This window comes from Setaria italica, chromosome III, assembly GCF_000263155.2.
Source record: "Setaria italica strain Yugu1 chromosome III, Setaria_italica_v2.0, whole genome shotgun sequence".
NCBI lineage: Eukaryota > Viridiplantae > Streptophyta > Magnoliopsida > Poales > Poaceae > Setaria > Setaria italica.
This window is the reverse complement of record NC_028452.1, coordinates 11,741,757-11,764,637: the sequence shown is the minus strand read 5'-3', so window position 1 is coordinate 11,764,637 and position 22,881 is coordinate 11,741,757. Positions and strand designations below refer to the sequence as shown.

At 48.6% G+C, this 22,881-nt stretch overlaps 2 protein-coding genes and 1 long non-coding RNA gene across 4 annotated transcripts; 2 read left to right on the top strand and 1 right to left on the bottom strand.

Moving 5' to 3' along the window:
• The first annotated feature begins 8,213 nt into the window (after nt 1-8,213).
• Nucleotides 8,214-10,098, top strand: LOC101756323 (myb-related protein Hv33). Its single transcript, XM_004961287.4, has 3 exons — nt 8,214-8,722; nt 8,876-9,005; nt 9,129-10,098. The coding sequence occupies exons 1-3, from the start codon at nt 8,581-8,583 to the stop codon at nt 9,793-9,795; spliced, it is 939 nt and encodes a 312-aa protein (XP_004961344.1). The 5' UTR covers nt 8,214-8,580; the 3' UTR covers nt 9,796-10,098.
• Nucleotides 10,099-11,561: 1,463 nt separating this feature from the next.
• LOC101755647 (chaperone protein dnaJ 10) lies at nt 11,562-14,808 on the bottom strand. The gene is made up of 10 exons (XM_004961285.4): nt 14,610-14,808; nt 14,345-14,488; nt 14,162-14,221; nt 13,620-13,702; nt 13,094-13,256; nt 12,874-13,003; nt 12,409-12,567; nt 12,159-12,331; nt 11,986-12,066; nt 11,562-11,854 (listed from the first exon to the last, which is right to left on the bottom strand). The coding sequence occupies exons 2-10, from the start codon at nt 14,429-14,431 to the stop codon at nt 11,774-11,776; spliced, it is 1,017 nt and encodes a 338-aa protein (XP_004961342.1). The 5' UTR covers nt 14,432-14,488; nt 14,610-14,808; the 3' UTR covers nt 11,562-11,773.
• Nucleotides 14,809-17,100: 2,292 nt separating this feature from the next.
• Nucleotides 17,101-22,486, top strand: LOC101755379. Of its 2 annotated transcripts, none has more exons than XR_001163589.2 (6): nt 17,101-17,216; nt 17,391-17,468; nt 18,669-18,737; nt 19,678-21,541; nt 21,666-21,769; nt 22,154-22,486. It is a non-coding gene; the product is annotated as an uncharacterized LOC101755379 (long non-coding RNA). The 2 variants fall into 2 exon arrangements; XR_214834.2 differs by having other exon boundaries at nt 21,666-21,774.
• Nucleotides 22,487-22,881: the final 395 nt, after the last annotated feature.

Here is a 22,881-nt window from a genome sequence, read left to right as displayed (position 1 = left end):
GTCAAGATCAGGGCCTCGAGTAAGATTCTAGCCGGATCTTTTTTGCCCACAATAGGGACACGCACTCGCGGAGGCTAATCGAGTGGCAATTCTACGTGTTCCGTAGATTCGGCATACGACGTAGTCTAGTCATTATAATAACCTTATCATATGCCCTAGCTAGGTCCTTTTTGTTCTTGCTCGATCTGTATATCTACCACTACTACTTGTGTAACTTGTGTTGTCTTTAAATATAAATAAATGAAAGAATGTCATAAGCTGCTACAAATTGAATAATATAATGTGCCATGCATGCATGGTGTGTGTATTGTACATGTAAAGAATATGTGCTAGCTACTACCAAACATGATGGAGTTTTCTTGAAGAGATGAGATCAGCAAAAGGTACATACACACTCGAGTCATTAGTCAACAGACTAGAGTGCACTCTCGTGTGAAGTTATAACATGACAAGCGAAATGATTACCGGTTTCATACAGTCGGTGTACGGAGAAAATAGGTGGCAAATGCAAACTAGCTGGTGAATGGTGATAGCTCTGGCAGGTCGTGAATTAATTCTGAACCATTTGCAGGCTGCACCTGAGATGTATAAGTAGGGTCGTGCACCCTAGTCGCGCGGAGTCATTTGTATATGAGTGGAAGCACTCACCGGTCAGTAACCGACAACTTACACGTTTGGGCGAGATGATTAGTATAGGAACTTTACAATTAATAAAGTAGCAGCGGCAGTGCGTGCCTTTTTGTTTGGTTTGAAAAACGTAATGCATGGATGGCGCTCGCTGTTGTGTGTAACCGCTGCGCAACTCGATTGGACAAGGAAAGCCCGCCTACCTTGGTGAAGTAGCTTCAAACTTTGCCAAAGGAACAGGACGAGCCACTACAAGCCAGCAGGCCTAGCTAGTAGCGAACTTGGATGTATGCGTGCGTGCGTGCGTTGCCCCAAAGATAGCGGATTAATGGATTGCCCTAACTCCCAATTCCACCAAACAAACCGTTGCGCCATGCATATTCGGATATTCCCTTCCTTCCTGACGAGCAGCTAATTTGCAGCTGCAATTTGTGCCGAAACGATGACCACCAAACTGAGCAAGTAGCAAGCAAGTGACTGAACAGCTGAGCCTGTCGTCAGGTAGCATTTGTCGCTAATAACCTCTGTCGATCTCGCGTTAATAATCATCTGAAGAGGCTCGCATCCAGCTGGCATGAGTTTCCTCGTACAACAGGTACACCTAATCCGGCCGCTGCAGAGACGGATCGGATCGGCCACATGTGGACGTAGGTTTCGCACCAACATGGGAGCTAGCTAGCGGACGAGTAGCGCAAACGCGAGCGTGGCGGGCCGCGGGCGGCGGCCGCCGGTCTCGTACGCTAACGAACCAGGACCGACGCGCGGCGCGCGTACGCCACACGTAAAACGGACGTCCTTGCTGCAGGAGCAGTGCAGCAACGGGTGTCAGTAGTCGCCATGCAGCGGCTACGGGCTACGACGGTCGTCACCAACAACCGTAGGGCGCCGGAGCTAGCAGTCGTACCTCGTACGTAGGTACGTGATCGTCCAAGATTAAGAAGCTTGGAGCAGGCTCGAAGCGACCGCCACGCGTCCGTCCCGGCCCCGGCGGCCGGCCGGCCGGCATGCGTGCCCTCGGCCGGTTTCTTTCGCGGCCGTGCCCGGCCGGCCGGGGCGCTCGCGAGCGCGAGCGCGACCGGCCACCTAACGCTCCGTCACGCACGCACCCGAGCGAATTGAACGAACGGCGTGCTGCTGGCTGCTAGGTTCGCTTTCTCCGGCTCACGCTTCCTCCCCTCTCCGCGCCCTCCCTTGCGGAGGTTGTGGCGTTCGCAAGTCACCTCGATCGACCTGACGGACCCAGCCTCTCTGGCTAGCTCTCTCGGCAAGTGCCCGGCGCTGGTATAGTGCTAGCCAGTAGATGCTATCATTCGAAGCTGCTCCGCAAGCTACGTACGTACGTGCACCATGGCAGCATCTAGTAGTGGCATGGCAGCACGTACGTACTTGCAAGTTGAACAAGCACCGGATTTCCATGTCCGGTAGCAGTAGCAACGACAATGCGTACGGACGGGGTGGGTGTTTTTCTTCCATAATTTGGATGGCTCCGTGCACGGCCGGACGGTTTGGTTTGATCTGGGGATTGCGGAGAACGGTTACATTGTTGCCAGCAGGAACGAACGACGGCAGGCCGGCCCTACAGCTGAAACCCCCGCGAAACATGTGTCAACCACCCGTGCAAAACTTCAACGCCTTCCATCTTTGATGCGCACGCAGGACGGCACAGCATTTTGGACCTCCTCGCTCTCGCCTGCCTCCTGCTTTTATTTCCTGGCAGCCTGTGGATGATTCGTCGCCTATCGCAGCCTGAGCAGCGCAACGCACGGCCACACCTGCAGTGCCGTACAGGCGACTCATGCACATGCACGCGCCCGTGCCGCTGCTTTCCCCCGGCTTCCTTTTCCGTTGTGGTTGCGATCGTATCCAATCCATCCACGCTAGGGGCGGTGGAGGCTGCCCCATTCCATATGCATCCTGCAAAGCCACCTGGCGTGGATGACTTTAATATAGGTTTCTTTCAGCGATACTGGGACACACTGAAGAGTAGTGTCACATCAGTAGTTCCTAGCTCCTAGTTATAATTCCTAAAGTGGCCAACCCGCAAGAATTAACATAGTATAGTGTAATGTACTGTACAAAATTTGCTCAAAGGAGATGGCTAATAGGATGAGGGGGATTCTTAATGAGATTATATCTGAGGAGCAGAGTGCATTTGTTCCTAGCAAATTAATTATCGATAATGTGCTCATTGCGTATGAGTGCATTCATTATCTTAGGAATAAGCAGGGAAAGTCTAGAGCATGTGCAATCAAGTTAGATATGGCAAAGGCTTATGATAGACTTGAGTGGGAGTATCTACAGGATGTCATGGCTGCTCTTGGTTTCTCTACGAGATGGAGGAATTTGGTGATGAAGTGTGTGACGACAGTGTCCTTCTCGGTGCGAGTTAATGGGCAGTTCTCTCCAGTTTTTAAGCCTTCACGAGGGATTCGACATGGAGACCCTATCTCTCCATATCTCTTCCTGTTATGCGCTGAAGGCTTGTCATGCATGCTAAAGGGGATTGGCCCAAGATATATTGCCCGTGGAGTTAGAGTGGGCATACATGCGCCATGGACTTCACATCTATTGGTTGCGGATGATTGCATGATCTTCACACAGGCAACAAAGAGGAGTGCTGATCGAGTGGCGCGGATCCTAGAGGAGTATCATCGTGGATCAGGTCAGCTGGTGAATAAACAGAAATTTGCAATTTTCTATAGTACAAACTATGAGCAGGGAGACAAGGAAGCTTGCAGATAGCAGTAGAGGCTTTGGGGGGAGAAGTATATGGGACTACCAACCTCGGTTGGGAAAGTATCTGATGGTGTCTTTCAGTATATTGGCAGGATCATTAACTTTATTTGTGGTTGGAGTGAGAACTTGCTGAGCTGTGCTGGCCGAGAGGTTCTGATAAAAGCTAATGCATAGATGGTGCCAACCTATCCTATGAGCTGTTTTAAGTTGCCGACCAATATTTGTAAGAAGATGACAACTTATATATCAAATTACTTGTAGGAAAGCTCAGTGGACAATCACAAAATTCATTGGTTAAAGTGGACTAAAGTTACGGATCCTAAAATGGAGGGGGGCATGGGCTTTCGAGATATGTCTATGTTCAATCAGGCGATGTTGGGGAAGCAGGGATGGAGACTTTTGATTCGGCCGCATGCTTTATGCTCAAGGGTGTTGAAGGGTACGTGCTACCCAAATACTGATTTTCTCGTAGTGTCTAGGCGGAGAAATTCGGAGATGTGGCATGCTATTTTGCATGGGCGAGATGTTTTAAAGAAAGGGTTGGTTTACCGCATTGGCCCAGGGTCATCGGTGAACATTTGGGGTGATAATTGGATCCCTAGAATACAATCCTTTAAACCTTGAGTTCAACTGCAGGATGATACAATACATACAGTGGATGAGTTGTTTGAAGGGGACGATAGGAGATGGAATGAGCACTGGTGGAAAACTAGGCTTTAGTCCCGGTTGGAGAGACACATAGGTCTCGAAAATCCAATCAGGAATCATTCAGGACTAAAGGTCCCATCTTTAGTCCCCGTTGGTAACACCAACTGGGACTAAAAAGGTTCCAACAAATTAAAAAAAAAGTAGGCCACTCGTGCCCCCCACCGCCGCGCTCCTGCCGCAGGCCGCGCGCCACTCTATGGCCTTGGCCACAGCCGCCGGCGCCCCGCCGCCCTAGCAAGCCGGCCACGGGAGGCGGTCCCGGCCTCTACGTGCCCCGTTGGCCGGACGTCATGTCATGGGGAGCCGCGCCCGCGCCGGCCACCGTGCCCCCAGGCCACGCGCTGCTCCATGGCTTTGGCCACGGTCGCCGGCACCCCGCCAACCCTAGCAGGCCAGCCGCCGCGTGCCCGCCCATGCCCGCTCGCTCGCGCCAGCCACCCGCCCGCCCCAGCTCGCCCGCCCGCGCCGCCCGCCTGCCAGCACCAGCTCACCCGCGTTGACCGCCGGGAACCGCGCTAGCTCGCTCGTCGGAGGCCGGCCCAGGCTGCTCGTGCCCCTCGCCGCTCCGCCTGGAAGAAAGGGAGAGGAGGAGAAGACAAGATAAGGAATAAGAGAAAAGGCGCTGCTTGCGCGAGATAAGGGAGAAAGGGAGAGGAAGAGAGAAGATAAGGTGGAGACAGAGAGGGGGGCCGCATGAAAATATTTAGTCCCAATTGGATCCACTTTTATCTCGATTGGAACCACCAACCAGGATTAAAAGGGCTCCGAGAGACTATAAGTTTTAGACTCGGGACTAAAACTATCCCGGGTCCAAAAACGATCGGGACAAAAACGCTGGATGGAAGATCTATTCTCTACTAGTGGAGGACCTCATCGGCCAGGTCTTCATTATGATCAATGCTGAAGAAATTCTGAAAATACAACCGAGCCGAACTATGAATGAGGATGTGTTGGCGTGGGCGCATGAGACGGGGGGTAATTATTCAGTGCGATCATTATATAGGCTACTGAAAGATAAGCAATCGAGTTGTAACAGGAAGAATGAAGGTGGTGGTGCGACATCGGAAGGTGGTAAATGGTGGAAATATCTAAAGAAGCTGAAGATTCCGCTGAAAGTGCGGATTTTCTGGTGGCAAGTAATTCTTAGTTTCCTTCCATCCAAAGTAGAACTAAAAAGGCACCATATGATGGAAGAGAGCCACTGTGCTACTTGCGGAAACCAGTCGGAGAGCTTATACCATGTGATTGTGGAATGTCCATGGGCAAGACGTTTCTAGGAGGCAGTGAATGAGGTCACTAGGAGGAAGTTGTCGAACCTGCACCCGGTGACATGGGCGATGGACTTGCTGTTGGGGACGGTGTGCTCTAAAGAAGATGCAACGGTGTTTGTTTGTGGGGGCTGGTCGCTGTGGACGAGCCGTAATGGCTGGATGCATGGCTGGAATAGATGGAATTCAATGGCAGAGGTGAAACATGTTGCGCACATTGTGGAAGAGCTTATGTGCATGGGGCTCTGCGAGGAGCCTCAACAGCCTAGACCGGTGGAGAGGTGCTGACCGTCGGAGGAAGGGTGGGTAAAGGTGAACACGGATGGATCTTTTGATGGTCGGCTGGGGAATGGCGCTGGTGCAACGGTGCTACGTGACCAGTTTGGTCAGATCATAACAGTGCAGGCGAGGTGGCTTGGCCCAGCGCAGGAAGCTCTAGTGGCGGAGCGAGCGGCGACGCGAGATGGCCTGGTATTGGCATCACAACTAGGGCTTTCAAAGGTCATCCGGAATCCGACGGCTCCATACTGGTGAATGCTCTGAAGGCGACGATGGATGGGTTGCTTATTGCTAGTTTATGGTATGATATTAGCAAATTCTGTAGTGGATAGGTGTGAGAAGGAGGTGTCAGCAGATTTCCCAATTCTTACTTGGCTGGACTGCTTTCAACCGTGGCTTCGAGAAGCAGTAGCCAATGATTGTAACCCTGCAGTTGAATGAACGATAGCTCTCGTTCTTAAAAAAAAACCGTCGACGAGGGGCTCCTGCAACATCCGTTATCTGTTCTGTACACACTTTACACAAGGCCTAGGCCTCCTTTTCCCTTCAAGTACAAGGATGATGCCCTGTTCTTTTATTCCGCCCTGGCCTGGGCCTGACGCCCTGACCTGCTGCATGGGGCCCTTCCAACCCAAGTAACCGTAAAGTAGTATGTGTATCTTACGCTTTTTTCAGCGGTAACTTTCGGGATCCGGCTTTTGTCATTTGCTTCGTTTCTCCTCTGCAACTACCAGCTGACAGCAAATTACCACTGATGACCTGTCCCTCCGACAGCACCAAAATGGCGTTGTACTGCTAGTACGACCGACACGAGTTACACGGTGTTGATCGAGTAGTATTCTTATACACGCGCACTGATAAGGTCATTCTTTTTTTACTTTAAGATTCACGTACGTACCAAGGTCAACAATGTGATGCATATCTAGTAACGTACAACTGGCACGGTTAAAAAGAAAGGTTTGAATGGAAGCGATCGAGCAAGTTTTTCCTGAGCACTGTTGTCGACGCCCCTGCCTTTCCGTCCCAAAATGATTGTTACAACGGCAGAAATTTAACCTTAGAGCAGGCACAGTGTCCAGCTGAAAATCGATGCCCGAAATATCAGATGAGCACCGGTGGCAGGTTCTGTTTTTTAGCCGCAGTGTTGGCCATCAATTAAGTAGGGCCCACTAGCAATTTTATATGAGCTGAGACGTACCTTTTGCTTCCCATCAACAACACGTGAGCAGCATTCCAGCCGAAGGAAATTTTATTCTATTAACTGGGCACCGAGGTAAGTAGAGTCCCCGATGCCAGGTAAGCATCGGCTGCTGCAGCGTCCAGACCGATGCCCGGTGAGGAGAGAGAAATTTCGTCCGTTCGGCTGCACTTGTAGATCGACTGAAAATTGAAACCTCGAAAACTCAAACGGTTGATTTGTTGTGTGAGAAAAATACTGTTCGGTAGGTGATAAGCTGGCTGATAAGTTGAAACGAACAGACCTAGGAAGGCACACTATGGCTGCTCTTACGCGTCTTTCCTGTCATTTATCTTCCTCTCCCAATCTCAACTACAGCGAGGTCATTATTACCGAGAATGACCCGTGTTACGTTAATTGACGGCGAATCATCATCAGTAAATCTTCTGCCTGCCTGCATATGATCGAATCAGCGTTGCTATCAGCGTTTCCAGAACAGATCGAATCCGGTTAGCTTGCCCGTTGGTTTCTCCGCTGCAGATGGGAGCGAGATCGAGAGAAGGCGAGACGTTCAATCCGCTGTCACGGGACGGAACGGGAGCCGTAAAAACGACTGATACTACATCTACCACACTGTAGCAGAGGAGCTGTGCAGTGAACTGAGCCACTGATGACTCACCCTGATGACTGCGCCGGCCCCCGAATTTCTTCTGGCACGACAGTGCAACTCCAACCGTCGGCGGCGCGGCCGCTGTCGCCGGATTGACGCGGCGGCCACCGGCGATCACTCCGTTTCAATTTTACCACGTCCGATCAACAAGATAGTCCCCGTATCTCTCTTAACAGTTAACCCTGTGTTGGATTTAGTAGGCTGTAGTGAGTGGGGGTATGTTCCCTGACGTACGGATGGGATGGGATGGGACGCGGAGGTCGGCAGGCCATTTACACGCGACGTGATTGGCGAGGCCGATGGAGATTAGCGACGTGATTAGCTAGCGCAAGAGTGACCGGGCTGCTCCCTCCTCCACCACAGTGCCTCTGTTCGAGCTCGGTGGTCAGGTTGGGCAAGTAAAAAAAGAAAATGAACGTGACGGGATGAGTTTTTAATTGTGGGGGCGTCGTACCACGGCGAGAGTGAGGGCACGATTAATCTGCGAGTCCGCGGGCGCATTGATGGCTTACAGTTGCCATAACCAGTGTTAGAGTCACTCTTAACATGGGGAGAAAAAAGAGGAAATCAAATGCAAAGTCACGTCGCCAACTAACACCGTAAGAGAGAGAGAGAGAGGGATAATGCTCTCTCTCTCCCCCCGTCCATTGCCGTTGCGAGCCAGAAAAGCTCTCTCTCTCTCTCTCTCCTCGCTGAGCACGGCACGGCGCACTATTTTAGGCCGCCACCACCTCTCACAAAACGGAACGGGAGGTATCTTAAGCTCCAATTCATTGGCGCGCTCACTAGAGGGCGCACTGCACCTTGCTTAGAACCCACTTGATCGCAGCCTCACCTTGGCTGCTCATCTCTCTCTCTCTCTCTCTCTCTCTCTCTCTCTCTCTCTCTCTCTCTCACCAGAGCGAGCGGCGTGCAGGCAGTTCTTGGTACGCACGCTTCCCCATATATACCCCCCGCCATACATAGAGCTAGCCGCAAGCAGCCACCGAGCACCCGCCGATCATCGCCATTGCAAGTGGCAACGGCCACCGACGTTGCCCCGGCTTCTAATTTGTCGCCGTCGTCGGAGTAGAGAGAGAGAGAGAGAGAGAGAGGGGAGAGGGAGGATCGGAAGAATGGGACGGCTCTCCTGCGGCGGCGGCGGCGTGCAGCCCAAGCTCCGCAAGGGGCTGTGGTCGCCCGAGGAAGACGAGAAGCTGTACAATCACATCATCCGACACGGCGTCGGGTGCTGGAGCTCCGTCCCCAAGCTCGCAGGCAAGCATCAAGCTCCCACGCACATCGCCACACTCTCGAATCTCGATCACTGCTAGCGTGCTAGCTCCACTCCACTGTTCCATCAATCTTCTACTGTAGCTCCTGCCATCGCACGCCTTGGCACTTGGCTGAATTCCGTTGTGGTTCGCGCAGGTCTGCAGCGCTGCGGCAAGAGCTGCCGCCTGCGGTGGATCAACTACCTCCGCCCCGACCTCAAGCGGGGCAGCTTCTCGCAGCAGGAGGAGGACCTCATCGTCGCGCTCCACGAGATCCTCGGCAACAGGTGCGTACACAATGCGTTCAGCCTCCGCAATGCGACGGAGGAGCTAGCATTCCATTAGCAATCGTGTATGTCCATGGCCTGATCGATCGGCTAAAGAAGTTCTCGGCGCATTCATATACGCAGGTGGTCTCAGATCGCGTCGCACCTGCCTGGGAGGACGGACAACGAGATCAAGAACTTCTGGAACAGCTGCCTCAAGAAGAAGCTCCGGCAGCGCGGCATCGACCCGAGCACGCACAAGCCCATCGCCAGCGCGGAGGCGGGCACGGCATTGCCGGACGCTGGGGACCACGACCACAAGCCCGCCGTCGCGGAATCCGACGGCCTCGCAACGAAGCAGCCGGCCGTGTTCGACCCGTTCCCGGTGGCCGACTTCGCCTTCGACCTCGGCGCGGCCGGCGTGGCGGCATTGTACGGCGCCCCCTACGACGACGTCGGCGGCAAGGCGTCCCCGGACGACGCCGCCGGGTTCGTCGCCGACTACAGCAGCGTGCTGGACGTGTCGGAGAACCTGGGCTACGGGGAGAGCTCCAGCAACAGCAGCAACTGGACCTGCGCTGAGATGGGCGGCGCGGTGCTCGACAGCGAGGTGCTGCACTGGGCGTCATCCGGCGCCGCCGCCACCGCGAAGCAGGAGCCGTACACGGACCTGGAGCGGCAGCACAGCGGGGGCTACGGCGGCGGCGGGCAGGCGGCGGACGACGACGACGCGCTGGAGCACAAGTTCGCGCTGCCCTGCGGCCAGGAGCAGAGCCTGGCGCATTTCGACTTCAACCTGGAATACTTCTGATCCTCTCTTTTTTTGGCCTTCACCTCTGCCTCCCTGAATTATCGATCCATATCCATTCCCCTACGTTTTACACACAAGAGGAAGAAAGAGAAAACATTGGAAGATTAGGGATTGTACGTAGTAGTAACCAATATGTTAATTTTCTCTAGCCCACAACACACTTCCTTTTTTCTGTATACTCTGCTTCTGCCTGATCAGAAGAACAGTCAGTGGTACATACGAGAATATTGTGTACGTACTATAAACAAAGATTTTTTTTGTAAAGAATAAATTAATCTTGCAGTTATATACTATTCCCTGTGACACTAGCTTCACTTGTACCACAGAAATCACATGCACTTTTTCTCAAATTGTTTGCTCCTGCGATATTTTCGTTTTACTTGCCTGATATTTTTTTCTCCCTCGTGCTGGAGTGGAGGAGTTGCGAGGCCCTGACGGTTCTTGCTTGTTTACGTTACGCCGGTTGCTGTCGTGCTTTATCCTTTTTCCTGATTTGCGTTTCACGAAATCAGAGTGGAAGGTGGCAGCAGCAGCAGCAGGAGACGAAATAAAGTGCTCTACTGCCAGCCTGATTAAAGAAAAAAAAATCAAACAAAGATGTAGCATATTGGTCATGCTAATCAGCCGCCATTATTGGTATCTCCGGCCACCGGCCGGCGACGGACGGAGGAACGCTTGCAGTTGCAGCACACTACCGGATGCTGCCCTCGCTGTTGAAGAGTCAAGACGGCATTGGCTTGTGGGCGAATCCTCCCCGTCCCCGGCAGGGGTCCCTTTCGGCGAGGAGGCCATCACGTCAGTCCTAGGATCGGAGGGGGACTCCTCCAGGGCGCTCTCCCGGAGGAGGACAAATTGGATGGCTTCACTGTTGTTGACTAATGCATAATGGCCATCACAGTTACGCGAGTGTCGCGGCTCCGTTTCCAGAAGCCTTCGCCAGTGACAGCACAAACAAGCTACGCGGGTAGGGATGAAACGCGAGCACGTCAGGTTTGTCGGGGGCCAAAAACTGACCAAGGCTGGCTGCTAGTACTAATTAAGCTAGGCCCGAGCACTGGCGGCGTCGTTTCGGTCACCGTCGCCGTGGCACGCATTGCATCACCTCTCGCCGTGCAGCGGACGTCTCGGCCCGGCCGGGCAGGGGGAGCCTGAGCTGTGTGACGGGGTACGGCGACGTAGAGGGCGTTGGAGCCAGGAGGATCCCGGCCGCGCTGAGCCTTGGAAGGCCGAGGCCGAGGCCTACTTTTGCGGGCATCATTTTTGGCCAGCTCAGACGGCTCGGAGCAGGGATGATGGAGAGAGAGAGGGGCGCCTTCACGTGCGCGCAATTACGCGGCGGATAAACACCCCGGCGGCAGCCTGATGTGCGCGCTGATCAGGGCTATTTATGGGAGACGAGGAGCCACAAGCACAAGCATGGACACGCCGATATAAGTGGCGCATAAGTGTTAGCAAAGCAGTAAGCCGTGAGCATAAGTGGCGCCAGCTTGGCACCGAGGGATCAGCTCCGGCGACGCCGATCACTGCTGCCGCCACAAGTTCCGTGAGACTGGGGGAACCAGTGCCACCGCCACGTGTCGCGGCGGCCTTCGCTCCTCGCAACGCCCCTGCCCCGGTGCCGGCCGGCCGAGGATGCTGGCTGGCGATATGGCCCGAGGTCCCGAGCCTACGGCCACTGCAGTATGCGCCGTTCTCGTGCCACCCCAATGTGAATGTCATCGAAGCTCAAAGGCGAAGACATCAGAGTGGAAATGAAAGAAACACGCTCAGCAAACAGCTAGTACAATGCTAGTATCATTCCAAAAGAAAACGTTGCTACAAGTTATAACGCTGCATCAAAACCGCAGTCCGCAGCATGATGTTCACCACTCACATTTTTCTACAGAAAATTAATGAAAACTGTGACAGGAGAGAGAAAGAGAGAGGTGAAAACCACAACAAATCACCAAATCTCTTGTTAAACGGTGGTCTATGGGCTTCACTGCGATGGCGTTGCTTGCTGATCTGTGCTCGTTTCGACCCGCAGGCTGTTTTCACGACGGTACAGAGACTTTGCACCCTGAATTTACATAGAAACCCGTTAATTAAGTACTAAACCCACTGAATCAAAACACGCGAGTCTGAAGCTTTTTTTTTTTTTTTGGCTCGCAGCACAATAGATGAAGCAGCACAAGATAAAACGGAACTTGCCTGGAATATCGTCCCAAGCTTTTTCAAGGCTTTGGCTCTCAACTTCAGAACATCTTTGGAGACTGTGTTATCTTTCAGAACCTGAATACCAAAGATAATAATTTCTCATTCCATATGATTAATGGCGTGCACATGCAAACTTTGATCCAAGAACTTAACATCATCGGACTTACCGCTTGGCAGACATGTGAAAGTGTCGACTCAATATCAACCACATTAATCTTCCATAGTGAACCAAGCATGGCCTCTTTTTTCTCCTCAAAACTTTTCATAAGCTGCTCTTCATTGTCCTCACTTCCCTCCATCTTTTTCATTCCTTCTTGGAGTTGTATCAGAGAGATAGCACCTACAACAGGAACTCATTAACAGGGATGATACAACTTGTGGTTCAAACAAAGCACTAAAGGATGTCCTTGAACGTACCTGAAGCAGCATTAACCTGCGATTTAATGTGGTGGCCTTTGTCCCTAACCCACTCAGCTATGAACGGTACACCCATGTAAATTCGACTCTTTCCAAGTTCTCTTGCTGCTTGCCGCACATAAATGTACCCAATAGTGTGAAGCATAGCCTCACCAAATGCTGAAATTTTTGTTTGAAACAAGTTAGCAACTTGGAAAGCCAATACTGAAATATCAAATGTTCGACGATTAAGATAGAAACACCGGAGGGCCACCATCATCGCAGTGGAGTAATAGGGAGTCGTATACTCTACAGGTTTACATGACCCATAAAAAGAAATAATCCAAGTGGATGAAACTAAATATACTGTGTCTCTCTCAGATGATGAGTAAACTGAAATGAAGCATCTGCAAGAAGCAGATGGTCCACTTGAAAACATCACACAATGGTAGGCATGCAAGACAAACACACAATCGTGTGATATACCTGCTTGGGATAAACGCCGTGCTTCTGCACTCGCCCAGCTCACAAATTCATCCTTTCTCCCATCTACATACGGTTGAAGTCGGTCCTTAAGGCTCTGAGTGAGCTTTTGTTCTCTTTCTTTTTGTAACTCCTATACCATAGGAAAGTTAACTAGGTTCAACTTATAATTGAACATTACCCTAATGCAATTGATTCAGAAAAATAGAAGGAAGGAACATACCTTTATCTTTTCTTGAACCTTTGCTCTTGCCTCTTGACTGTTTGCGTTTTCCTCAATCTCCACTGAAGCTATAGATGCTAGGGCAAGCTGGCCAACATAATCTTCAAAGTAGTCGCTCCCAAAAAGCATCCCAAAGACAGCAGCAGGATCTATCATGTTATCCCTGAAGGAGGTGTCAAGCAACTGAGTAAGAAAACAACTTACAGAACACGACACAAGCAACAGATATTAAATTTTGCATAGAAGCATGAGTAGCATTTTAATGAAAAGAATATGTTTCAAAAAGAGTGGTGAAAGAGCAATTAAGCTTCCAGCCAGTAGCCAGTTGTCTGTTCTCCCTAAAACAGGCTCTTTACAGCTCACGAATTGTGATGTAATCTATCTATCCTCAGCCTCATCATGTTCTATGCCCCAAACCAGATACATAGATCACTTCAGTCTGAATAATCATGGAGCGAACTGCCTTTTTTTTTACAGAAGATATATACTTATATTTATCAAATCTCTGAAATAATTCATGACTTACTGGGGAATACCCTCCTTCCCGTACTTATCATAAGCCTCCTTTTTCCCAGGATCACTTAGGACTTGATAAGCCTCCCCAAGTTCCTGTTAAGATCAAGCAATATAATTCAATTTTGTAGGAGGCGAACCATGGAGAGGTGTTTTGTCCCAAAGAATATGTCGTGTACAATAAAGTCAATAGTTCAGGTATTTAAATAGGAGAAAGACCAAACTAGTAAGAAGCAGCATCCTATATTCCTATCCCATTCAGAAAATGAAGCATCGTCAGTGACGCTTGTAACAACTTGGTTTTTATGGTGCCAAATCCTGCCTCGTGGCAACTAAGAATAGACGCTACACTGCAAATTCTAGAAAAAAATTCGAAACAAGGCTTCAGAAGATCCATGATTCACTTCTAGCCAGCTAGCCTCAATGGGCGCATAGGAATAAGCATTGCTGTTTGTTGGCTGAATCCATCAATAGAGAACTTTATCTTCCGATGGACACACTATGTTACCGGTGAGCAGCTAATGGTACATAACGGATCAAACACGGAAAACCTACCTGAAATTTCTGTGCGGCATCGGGGTTCCCAGGATTCTTATCCGGATGCACCAGCTTCGCCTGAAGAAAACAAGCACCCCAACAATTGAGAAAAGGCGGGCTCAATAGCTACCACCAATCCGCATCATTACACGCGACTGAAGACAACAGCCAAAAGGAGCGCGGCGCGAAGGAATCGGTCACCTTGAGGTAGTACGCCTTCTTGATCTCGGCGGGGGACGCGTCGACGCTGACCCCGAGGACGTCGTAGTAGGCGCTTTCCTTCACCATGGCGGGATCTCGCCGGCGGCAGCTCCGAAGCTACAGAGAGATTTCAAATCTCCAAATCTTGAAATTTTGCGGCACCAGCGAACAATTAGCGCTAGCGGGTAACGGGGGGAATTGGCGCAAATCAACCTGGAAGAAGGGCTCGGCGTTTCCGCCGGGAAGGAGAGGAGAGGTTCCGTACCAGGGTCGGTCGGGCCTTCTAGAAGGTTCCGGGTGAAGTGGAGAACAGGAAGCCAAGTGGGATGCGGTCGAGATCGTCGCCCTGGGAGGGAAGGGGAGGGGAGGGGAGGGGAGGACTGGAGGAGGGAGGGAGTCGTCGTGGTGACGCGATGCGGTCGTGCGTGGAGGAACAGGTGGTCACGCGCCGGCACGGGCGCATCGCATCGCGACAGTTGTGCCAAAGAGGCAAAAGCCTAGCTTTGTTTGTGTGCTTTGCCAGAATGCAGAGTTCTTCAGATCTGAGAAGCTTCGGCCGTGTTTAGTTGGGGAATTTGGGAGGTGCCAAATTACTGTTACAGCACTGTAGCACACTGTAGCGTTTCGTTTGTATTTGTGAATTATTGTCCAAATATTGACTAATTAGGCTCAAAAGATTCGTCTCGCAAAGTACAACAAAACTGTGCAATTAGTTTTTAATTTCATCTACATTTAGTACTCCATGCATGTACCGCAAGTTTGATGTGATGGGGAATCTTCTTTTTGCATAGTGTCAAAGTTGGGAGTTGGAAGTAACTAAACATGGCCGCGACGATCTGTGCAGATGAGCTGGGAGGTGTGGGCGTGTGGCGAAGAAGTTCTCGCCTTTGCCGACTTGGGCGTGTGTTCGCGTCGACGTGTTGACTTCTGTGGAATGGGCACTAGACGATTCACTCATTCACATGTGGCCGGTAAATGGGCAACGAGTGAGTGACGCATCTGCAGATAGTGATAGCTTCGTCCTTGTTTACCGCGTCTGTGTTCTCTTTCATTTTTAAGCAATCCGCTTCTGCGATCGAACCAGGTTATGCAATCCACGATAGCACCGCCTGGTGTGCCTCCCGTTGTTGTTTTGCCCTCAACCTTTTGTTTTCCTTTTTGAACACGTACATTTTTTTTCTTGAACATTAAACACGTACATTTACATACGCAAAGCATACGATGATCCATGATCTTATTCTTATCTAAACCTACAAGCTCTTAAATTGAATATTTGGCATAGAGCTTGCTCCTTTTTTTGTTAGATGGGGTCCAGATCGCCGCAGATTATCCACCACTGGCGAAACTCGTTCATTCAGTAACAAAATGGAGGCGGATAGCAGAGGCATATTCGTTCGCGGGCCGCGGCTACACAGTGCCAGTGTGCAATCGAGCCCACTACGTGACGGATAACGGGCGCATTGGGTTGGGCCAGGCCTTTCTGTCAAGGGAAGAAGTGACCTCGTCGTATTCAGAGTTGCACTGCACTGACGCGGCGCCGTATGCCCGTATACCTGCAATGCAAGACTGACTATTCAGACCAGTCGCCTGGTCGTACGCCACACCATACCGCCGGGAGCCGGAGAGCATCTGGGCCTGACAAAGACGGACGCTCTTTAGTTCCTCGAGATGCCGTCCTCGTGTCGCCGCCGCTTGTCGTGTTTTCTTCCTTGGTTTCTGGCGTTGATTCAGATCTGCCGACCAACCTATTTTCATCCTGTCCTTGGTTCATGATGACAACTCTGGTATCGTCCCAGTGTGGGCTGTGGCAGCTAATTCACCCCAGCAGTGACGGCAACTTCCATCCATGTCAAGAGCCGTGACGGGACCCCAGGTGATGGGCGAACTCTTCCTTGTAGAGAGCATCAGCTCCCGACAGCGGCTAACGAAACGGCGCTCTCTGATCTCAACATCTCCGGCATGGCAGTTGCGTTGTGCCTAAACCTTTTTTGCCAATCATGTAGCTGCTCGTTCGATGCAATGTAATGCCAGCTGGTCCCAAATCGCAACAGATGTAGGTGGGTGTTTGGGAGACTGGGGTTAAATTTTAGCCCCTGTCACATCGGATGTTTGATACTAATTAGGAATATTAAACATAGGCTAATTACAAAAATAATTGCACAACCCCTAGGCTAAATCGCGAGACGAATCTATTAGAGCTCCTTTACCATGGACAATACTACCCTATACTACTGTTAGAAAAGGACTCGTATGTAAGGATCCAACGGTTGAGATTAATTGTATACTACTAAAACCATAAGCTGTAGTATATGTAGTATGCATGAGTTGTATAGGCAGATAAGGGTTTTTTTGGAAAGATGTAAAATGGCAATGATGTAATAGATGAAATGAAATCTTTATTAATTTTAATCTTATTTATTTTTATTCATCCTCATTTCAAATTTAGTCAGCTCGCGACTTGGCCTCTTCATTTCCATTCGCTCGCCGGTCGCAGGCTCATCTAGGGTTGGCGACTCGGGCGGTGGCGACTCCCCCGCGGCGGGCGGCGGCGACTCCCCCGCGGCGGGCGTCGACTCCCCCCCGGCGGGCGGCGGCGACTCCCCCGCGGCGGGCGGCGGCGACTCCCCCGCGGCGGGCGGCGGCGACTCCCCCGCGGCGGGCGGGGGCGACTCCCCCGCGGCGGGCGGCGGCGACTCCCCCGCGGCGGGCGGCGACTCCCCCGCGGCGGGCGGCGGCGACTCCCCCGCGGCGGGCGGCGGCGACTCCCCCGCGGCGGGCGGCGGCGACTCCACGGTACCTAGGCCGCTCCCGTTTACAGCAATTGGTTCAATGGTGTGGCCACGAGTTTGACGGTCTCCTAGTGTTTGATGAGGTTATGTATTCGATTTCAATTATCATCATGTCGTATAATATGCATTTTATAGCTAGATCTGCATACCTAAATAATGCATTTTATAGCTAGATCTGCATACCTAAATAATGCATTTTATAGCTAGATCTGCATACCTAAATAATGCTGTGTATGCTGAAACATTGTCTTTTGCAGTGCCACAAGGCCAAAAATCTGATTCCTGATGCAGGGAGCCAGCCCACTCGCACGGGAAAAGCAGTTCTTGAGATCCAGGTGTGATTTTTAAGCTTGAGCTTATTGTAATCTGTGCGGACAAAAACCTTTCATCTTTATATTTTCAGTTTAGTGAGTTATTGTGACGTACCAAAAAAAACTATGCTTAATACTGAAAAAGTGCTTGTGATGATATTGGTCATGTGCTATTAAATAGGGTTACATTCAAGGTGCCATAATCTGATTCTTTCTGATAAATTCCAGAGACTAAAACTGTAGTCAATATAAATGTTCATGTTTTAGTAATGTGTCACTGCGTGTAAAGTTTGGGGGTTTCCCAAGTATGAGAGAATACATTTTTAATACAACTATCAGGTGCGGTAATGCAGATACGTTAAACAGGTATGTTTGGGCAGACATAACTAGACTAGATCTTTTATTAGTTGTTGTATTTTAAGAACTTGGGTAAACATTTAACTAAACCATCAGCTACATGCAACACTGATGACATAATCAGCATTGCAATTGTGCTCTTTACAAAGCTTGACCTTTTAACGGAGGCGTACCATGCTATTGTTTCAATACTTTGGGCATAAATTTTTCCATGGTACTAGATGTGCAGCATGCCAAAATTAAAGTAAAACATACCATAAATTTTTCCATGCTGCTCCATCAGTCATTAGGCATGAACTATGAACATTGGCAGTATCCAACACTAAGTCAATAAAGGATCTGGCAATATATTAAAAATTATGCTACTAAAACACGGAAAAAATGGAATGTAATCTATTTTTCATTGTCTTCCATCGTGTATGTCTCCTCGGCATCGGTAGCTTTGTATCCTGGACTTCCCTTCACTTTGTTCCACGCATAGTTAACCAATGTGACAGCTAGCTTGAGCCTGAAATTAGTCATATCCTTCTGCACATAACAAATACAAATGCCTGTTAGCTGTAATGTAAGATGGGCATAGATTGGGTTGCAGAATTTGTGTTGTTCAACTTACCTGTGTGAATAAGGAAGATAATTTGTTTCCGGTCCAAAGCTCCATGAATTTAACCGTGAATAGTCCACACGATGCACTGCGAGTTTATTTGGTATTTACACAAGTTAGGAAGTAGTAATTATGGGAACCCGAGTATATTGACAGGTGTTGATGTGCTTGTACTTGTCAGTCTGGATTGTCTTTTTGATGCATTCAATGACTGGCCATTGTTTGACTTGGGTGTCCTTCCACCTATGTTCTTTGATCAATTGCAGGTCTTTAAGACGTGTCATACGGTTTTGCAACCCTTGCAACTGAGTTCAATAGAAGCATCAGTGGTTGAGGTAATCATGTATAAGTCGGTACCTTATTATTAGTGTATCACCAGTTGATGTAGTTGTGGCCGGCGAGTGGCAGTCCCCTTGGAGTCAAGTACCTGAACGACACCCTTACGACCATTGATGACCACCAAATACCAATGACAATCTTTAATGTTGATTGGAAAGAAGACCTAAAAAACTTATTTCATTAGATGTTTGCCTGCGCCAAATCAACCATTTATAGCTGTAATAGGATGCAAGTGGTACCATGTCATTGTTGAGATAAGTTAATGTCCGATATAAACGGAAGTTGCCTTCTTCTTTATTTCGTAATGAAGCGATGGTATCCCCACATATCATGTTGGCATTGTAAGTTGTCTCTAGATAGGCATATCCATCTTCCCTTTCGTTGATACTAGGTTGTGCTTTTAGTATTCGGATGTAAGCATTCATAACCTTCACTTGCAAGTTAAACTTCTTTAGATTGTACTGTTGAAATAGGAACATTTTTATGTAGAGATATACTAACCGAATCATTCAGGAACATTTCACTGTTGAGAAGGCACTCTAGATCCTTCTTTGTTGCTGTGTAAAAACCAATATCAACCAAAACTTTATCCTGTGATGTTGAATTTATGTACTGGACAGTGGACAACTCATCTGCATTGATCAAATACTCTGCGCATAATAGTTAGATGAATAATATCTTCTATGTATTGGTAAAGAGATTCGCACGGAGTAGTACCATTTGACGTGCTATCAGTTGATAGTGGTTCATCAGGCATCGCAACATCTGGGATCTCTTCCTTTTCCTTGTTCTTGTTGGGTCGATGACGTTTTGTGCCAATATTGTACTCATACTGGATGTTTGTTTGTTGGATGGGTTTTTTTTGACGATTCGATGGATTCCTTGATGTAGTTTTTTGCTTTGGTTGTGCCTTATCCTCCTTTATGTTCATTTCAGGCTTGCCTATATGTGTGTCCGTCGCCTCAAGCAGGACATTTGTATGTTGTACCACTGCCCTAGATTCCTGCAAGTTAGCAACGGCTACAAATGATGGTAGTCGAGCTCGGAACTGAATGAAGGTATGCCAAATAATATGGTAACAGACTTACCCGTTGTTCTTGTATTACATCATCGAACCGCTTGTTAAGTGCATTGAACCTGTCATCAATTTGATTTGATAGTAACCTGTACTGATTGGTAATGAACTCTTGAAGTTCCTGCATAATTTTATGATTGCTATCATCTTGTCCCTTGTCCGATTGTTCTGATGTTGTGTGGCATAGAGGGATTGAGCATGTGTTGTTATGTTTATGTCTTGTAATGTCATGGACAATCTGACATAGAATAGAAAGAAGGATTTTGTTAGTAGGTGCTGGGTTTTCTAAAAGTTACTGATCTCTGATATACTTTTACCTTTCCTTCCCCAAAATGATGGTTGCGTGCTAGTTTGCATCGTTCTTTGGCTCTCTTTTCGTCCCAATATTGCATAAGTGGTTTGTCCCCTCCAGGATGTTCTAATCTAGGGTACATATGAGACATAGACACCTTCTCCCAGTACCAGACCTGTAGTTAAAAAAAATGTAGTTGTGTTTGCTGTGAATATAAACATAGTGTCATGAGGTTATCTTCAACATTTCGAATGTACATACCTGCAATAGAACTAGATTCCCTTTAAGGTTAGCTGCCTTTACCTCCTTGTATTCCCGTATGCTTCTGATCAAGAAATTAAGAACTAGGCTGCTCCAGTTCAGGTTCTTGATATTATCAATTTCTTCAACGAGCCCAAGATAATCTGATTTGACGTATGGCTGTAGTGTTGGGCACAAGTAGAAACCAATGGTGTACAGCACAAATATGCGAATAAAGTCATCACCATAGGTTTTGTTCTTGCTTAAATATTCCCTCAACTCCGATGAATGAATTTTAGTAGAATCATTCCATGTGTACTTGTCAAACAGACCAGGTACATGTTTTTTTGGAGGCTCCTTTATTTCATCGCCTTGGGATGGAAGGCCTAGTATATGATCAACATCTTTGATGGATATTTTCACCTTCTTTTCTTGAATGTTGAATTCTTCTTTGTCTAAGTCGAAACTGTCCGCAATCTCCTTGCATAGCTCGCGTCGAATCTCTATGTCCTTAAGCTTAAGTAAAGAACCAAATCCTGCTTTCTCAACAGCATCCTTTTGTTCTTGGTCGAACATGCTTATAATCTCTACTAGTAATTTCTGCGAGCATTTACATGTACCCTGAAGGAAAATAATAATTAGGGATGTTTTTCTGCAGCTTATGTGAAGTTCAGGTATGTTTCTTGTAATTGGTGTTGATCTATTTTTTTTGTTCGATTAGGGGATATTAAGACATATGAGTTAATAATCTTACAAAGATAAAATCAAAAACTGGTACAGTTAGGATCAGCTTTGCAGACAGTAACTTAGGCCATCATTTGCCATAATTATTTTAAGAGACTGAATGAAAGGTGCATATAATGTATTCTCTTATTTAAATGTGCATGGTTACTGAGTTGCAGGCAAGTGGTGGTATTCTGCCTGTAAACTGCTCTGTTGGTTATTCCTGAAATGTAACAGCCTTGTTGTTTCACAAACAATGAAGGCTTATGATTGGATGGTTGCGCTTGAATGCATCAAGTGTTTTATGCTAGAAACTTTTGCTATCGCTACACTGCATTTGATAATTGCTGATTGTGTTCTGTAATATTTTTATGGCGCAACGGTGGATCAATGAGCATGTTGACATATCCAGTGCTGATGCTCTCAACGAACCTCTACTTGGCTCCAGCCATGACAACAGTGGATCAGAGGTTAGTTCTTTCTGTTTATAGTTTCGTTAAACGTTTCCCACAACTTTTCTAGTTTTCATGGATGAATGCAGAGTTCCATATTGTTGACCAATGTATGTATTGCTTTTTTTTGGGCCTGCAATAGGTTTATGATCCTAGAAGGCAGGACTTGTGGGATGCTGATAGAAAGAAGGAGCAACTGCACTGGTCATTTCTTTTCTGAAATCTGATTGCACAATGGGCACAAAGGTTGGGTAATGCTCTCATTTAAACCAGCATATTTATCTCATTTAAAACTTTTAGTCTTCACACTCTAGGCCAATATGCCTATGTTCATGTGTTCGCTATTTATGCATTTCTGATTCTGATTCAATCTGGTACTCTTTAGTAGTCATTGGGTTAAGTTGGACATTTCTGATGCTTTGTTTTGTGCTTGCAAATTTAGAACTTATGCAAGATGTTCATGTCAATAAGCAATCTGAGCAGGCAGCAAGACTTACACGGCTTGTAGAGCTTGGTTGCTTCTTGATCTGACTTGGTGGCTCAAAATTTGTTGAATGAATCTGGTCCTGTTCAGTTTTTTTATATGTCATGTCGTAATAATGAAACTGATCATAAACTTTATCGTTGCAGATGAGATTGAACTTACTGGATTGAATGGGAGAGATGTAATTGGATCAATTAGCGCAGGTGGTGCATGCTCCTTCTGTTGCGCTGGTGGTGTATGGTCCTGCTCTTGTGTGTCACGATTGATGGGTGTCACCGAAGAAGTAGATCCGTCCACATCCATGGTGGCTGAACTGCCGCTGCCTGCTGCCTTCCTGCCGTCCACATCCATGAAGCAAGATTGTTTTTATTATCTAACGTGTAGAGTTTTATTAGATTAGGCCTCACGTGAAGAGTTTTATTAAATTAGGCCTCACGTGAAGAGTTTGTTTAAATTAGGCCTCACGTGAAGAGTTTGTAAGCTAATACACGTGAAGACAAAGCCGGAGCCCTGCGGTTTCGCAGCCGCGTCACAGACTCATCACGAAGCAGAGGCAAACAGCGGCGGGGCGTCATCTCATGGCGGTTGGAGAGGGACGCGCGTATCCCATGCAGATCATATCGGTCGTGGAGGTCCATGCGGACCGCAACTGCCTTTGTCTATCCGCCCGGCACAACACATGGACGACACGCTCGAAATCGTCAAAACCGAAAGGTGGAGAGAATGCATGGACGCCAGATGCCACCGCGGACCCGGACACGATGATTCGGCGACCGAGACGCTAGCCACCAGCACGATGCGAGACTGCTAGCCGAGGAGAGCAGTGAGGAAGAGTGGGTGAGTACACGCTGACGATCGTGCGCCTACGCATTGC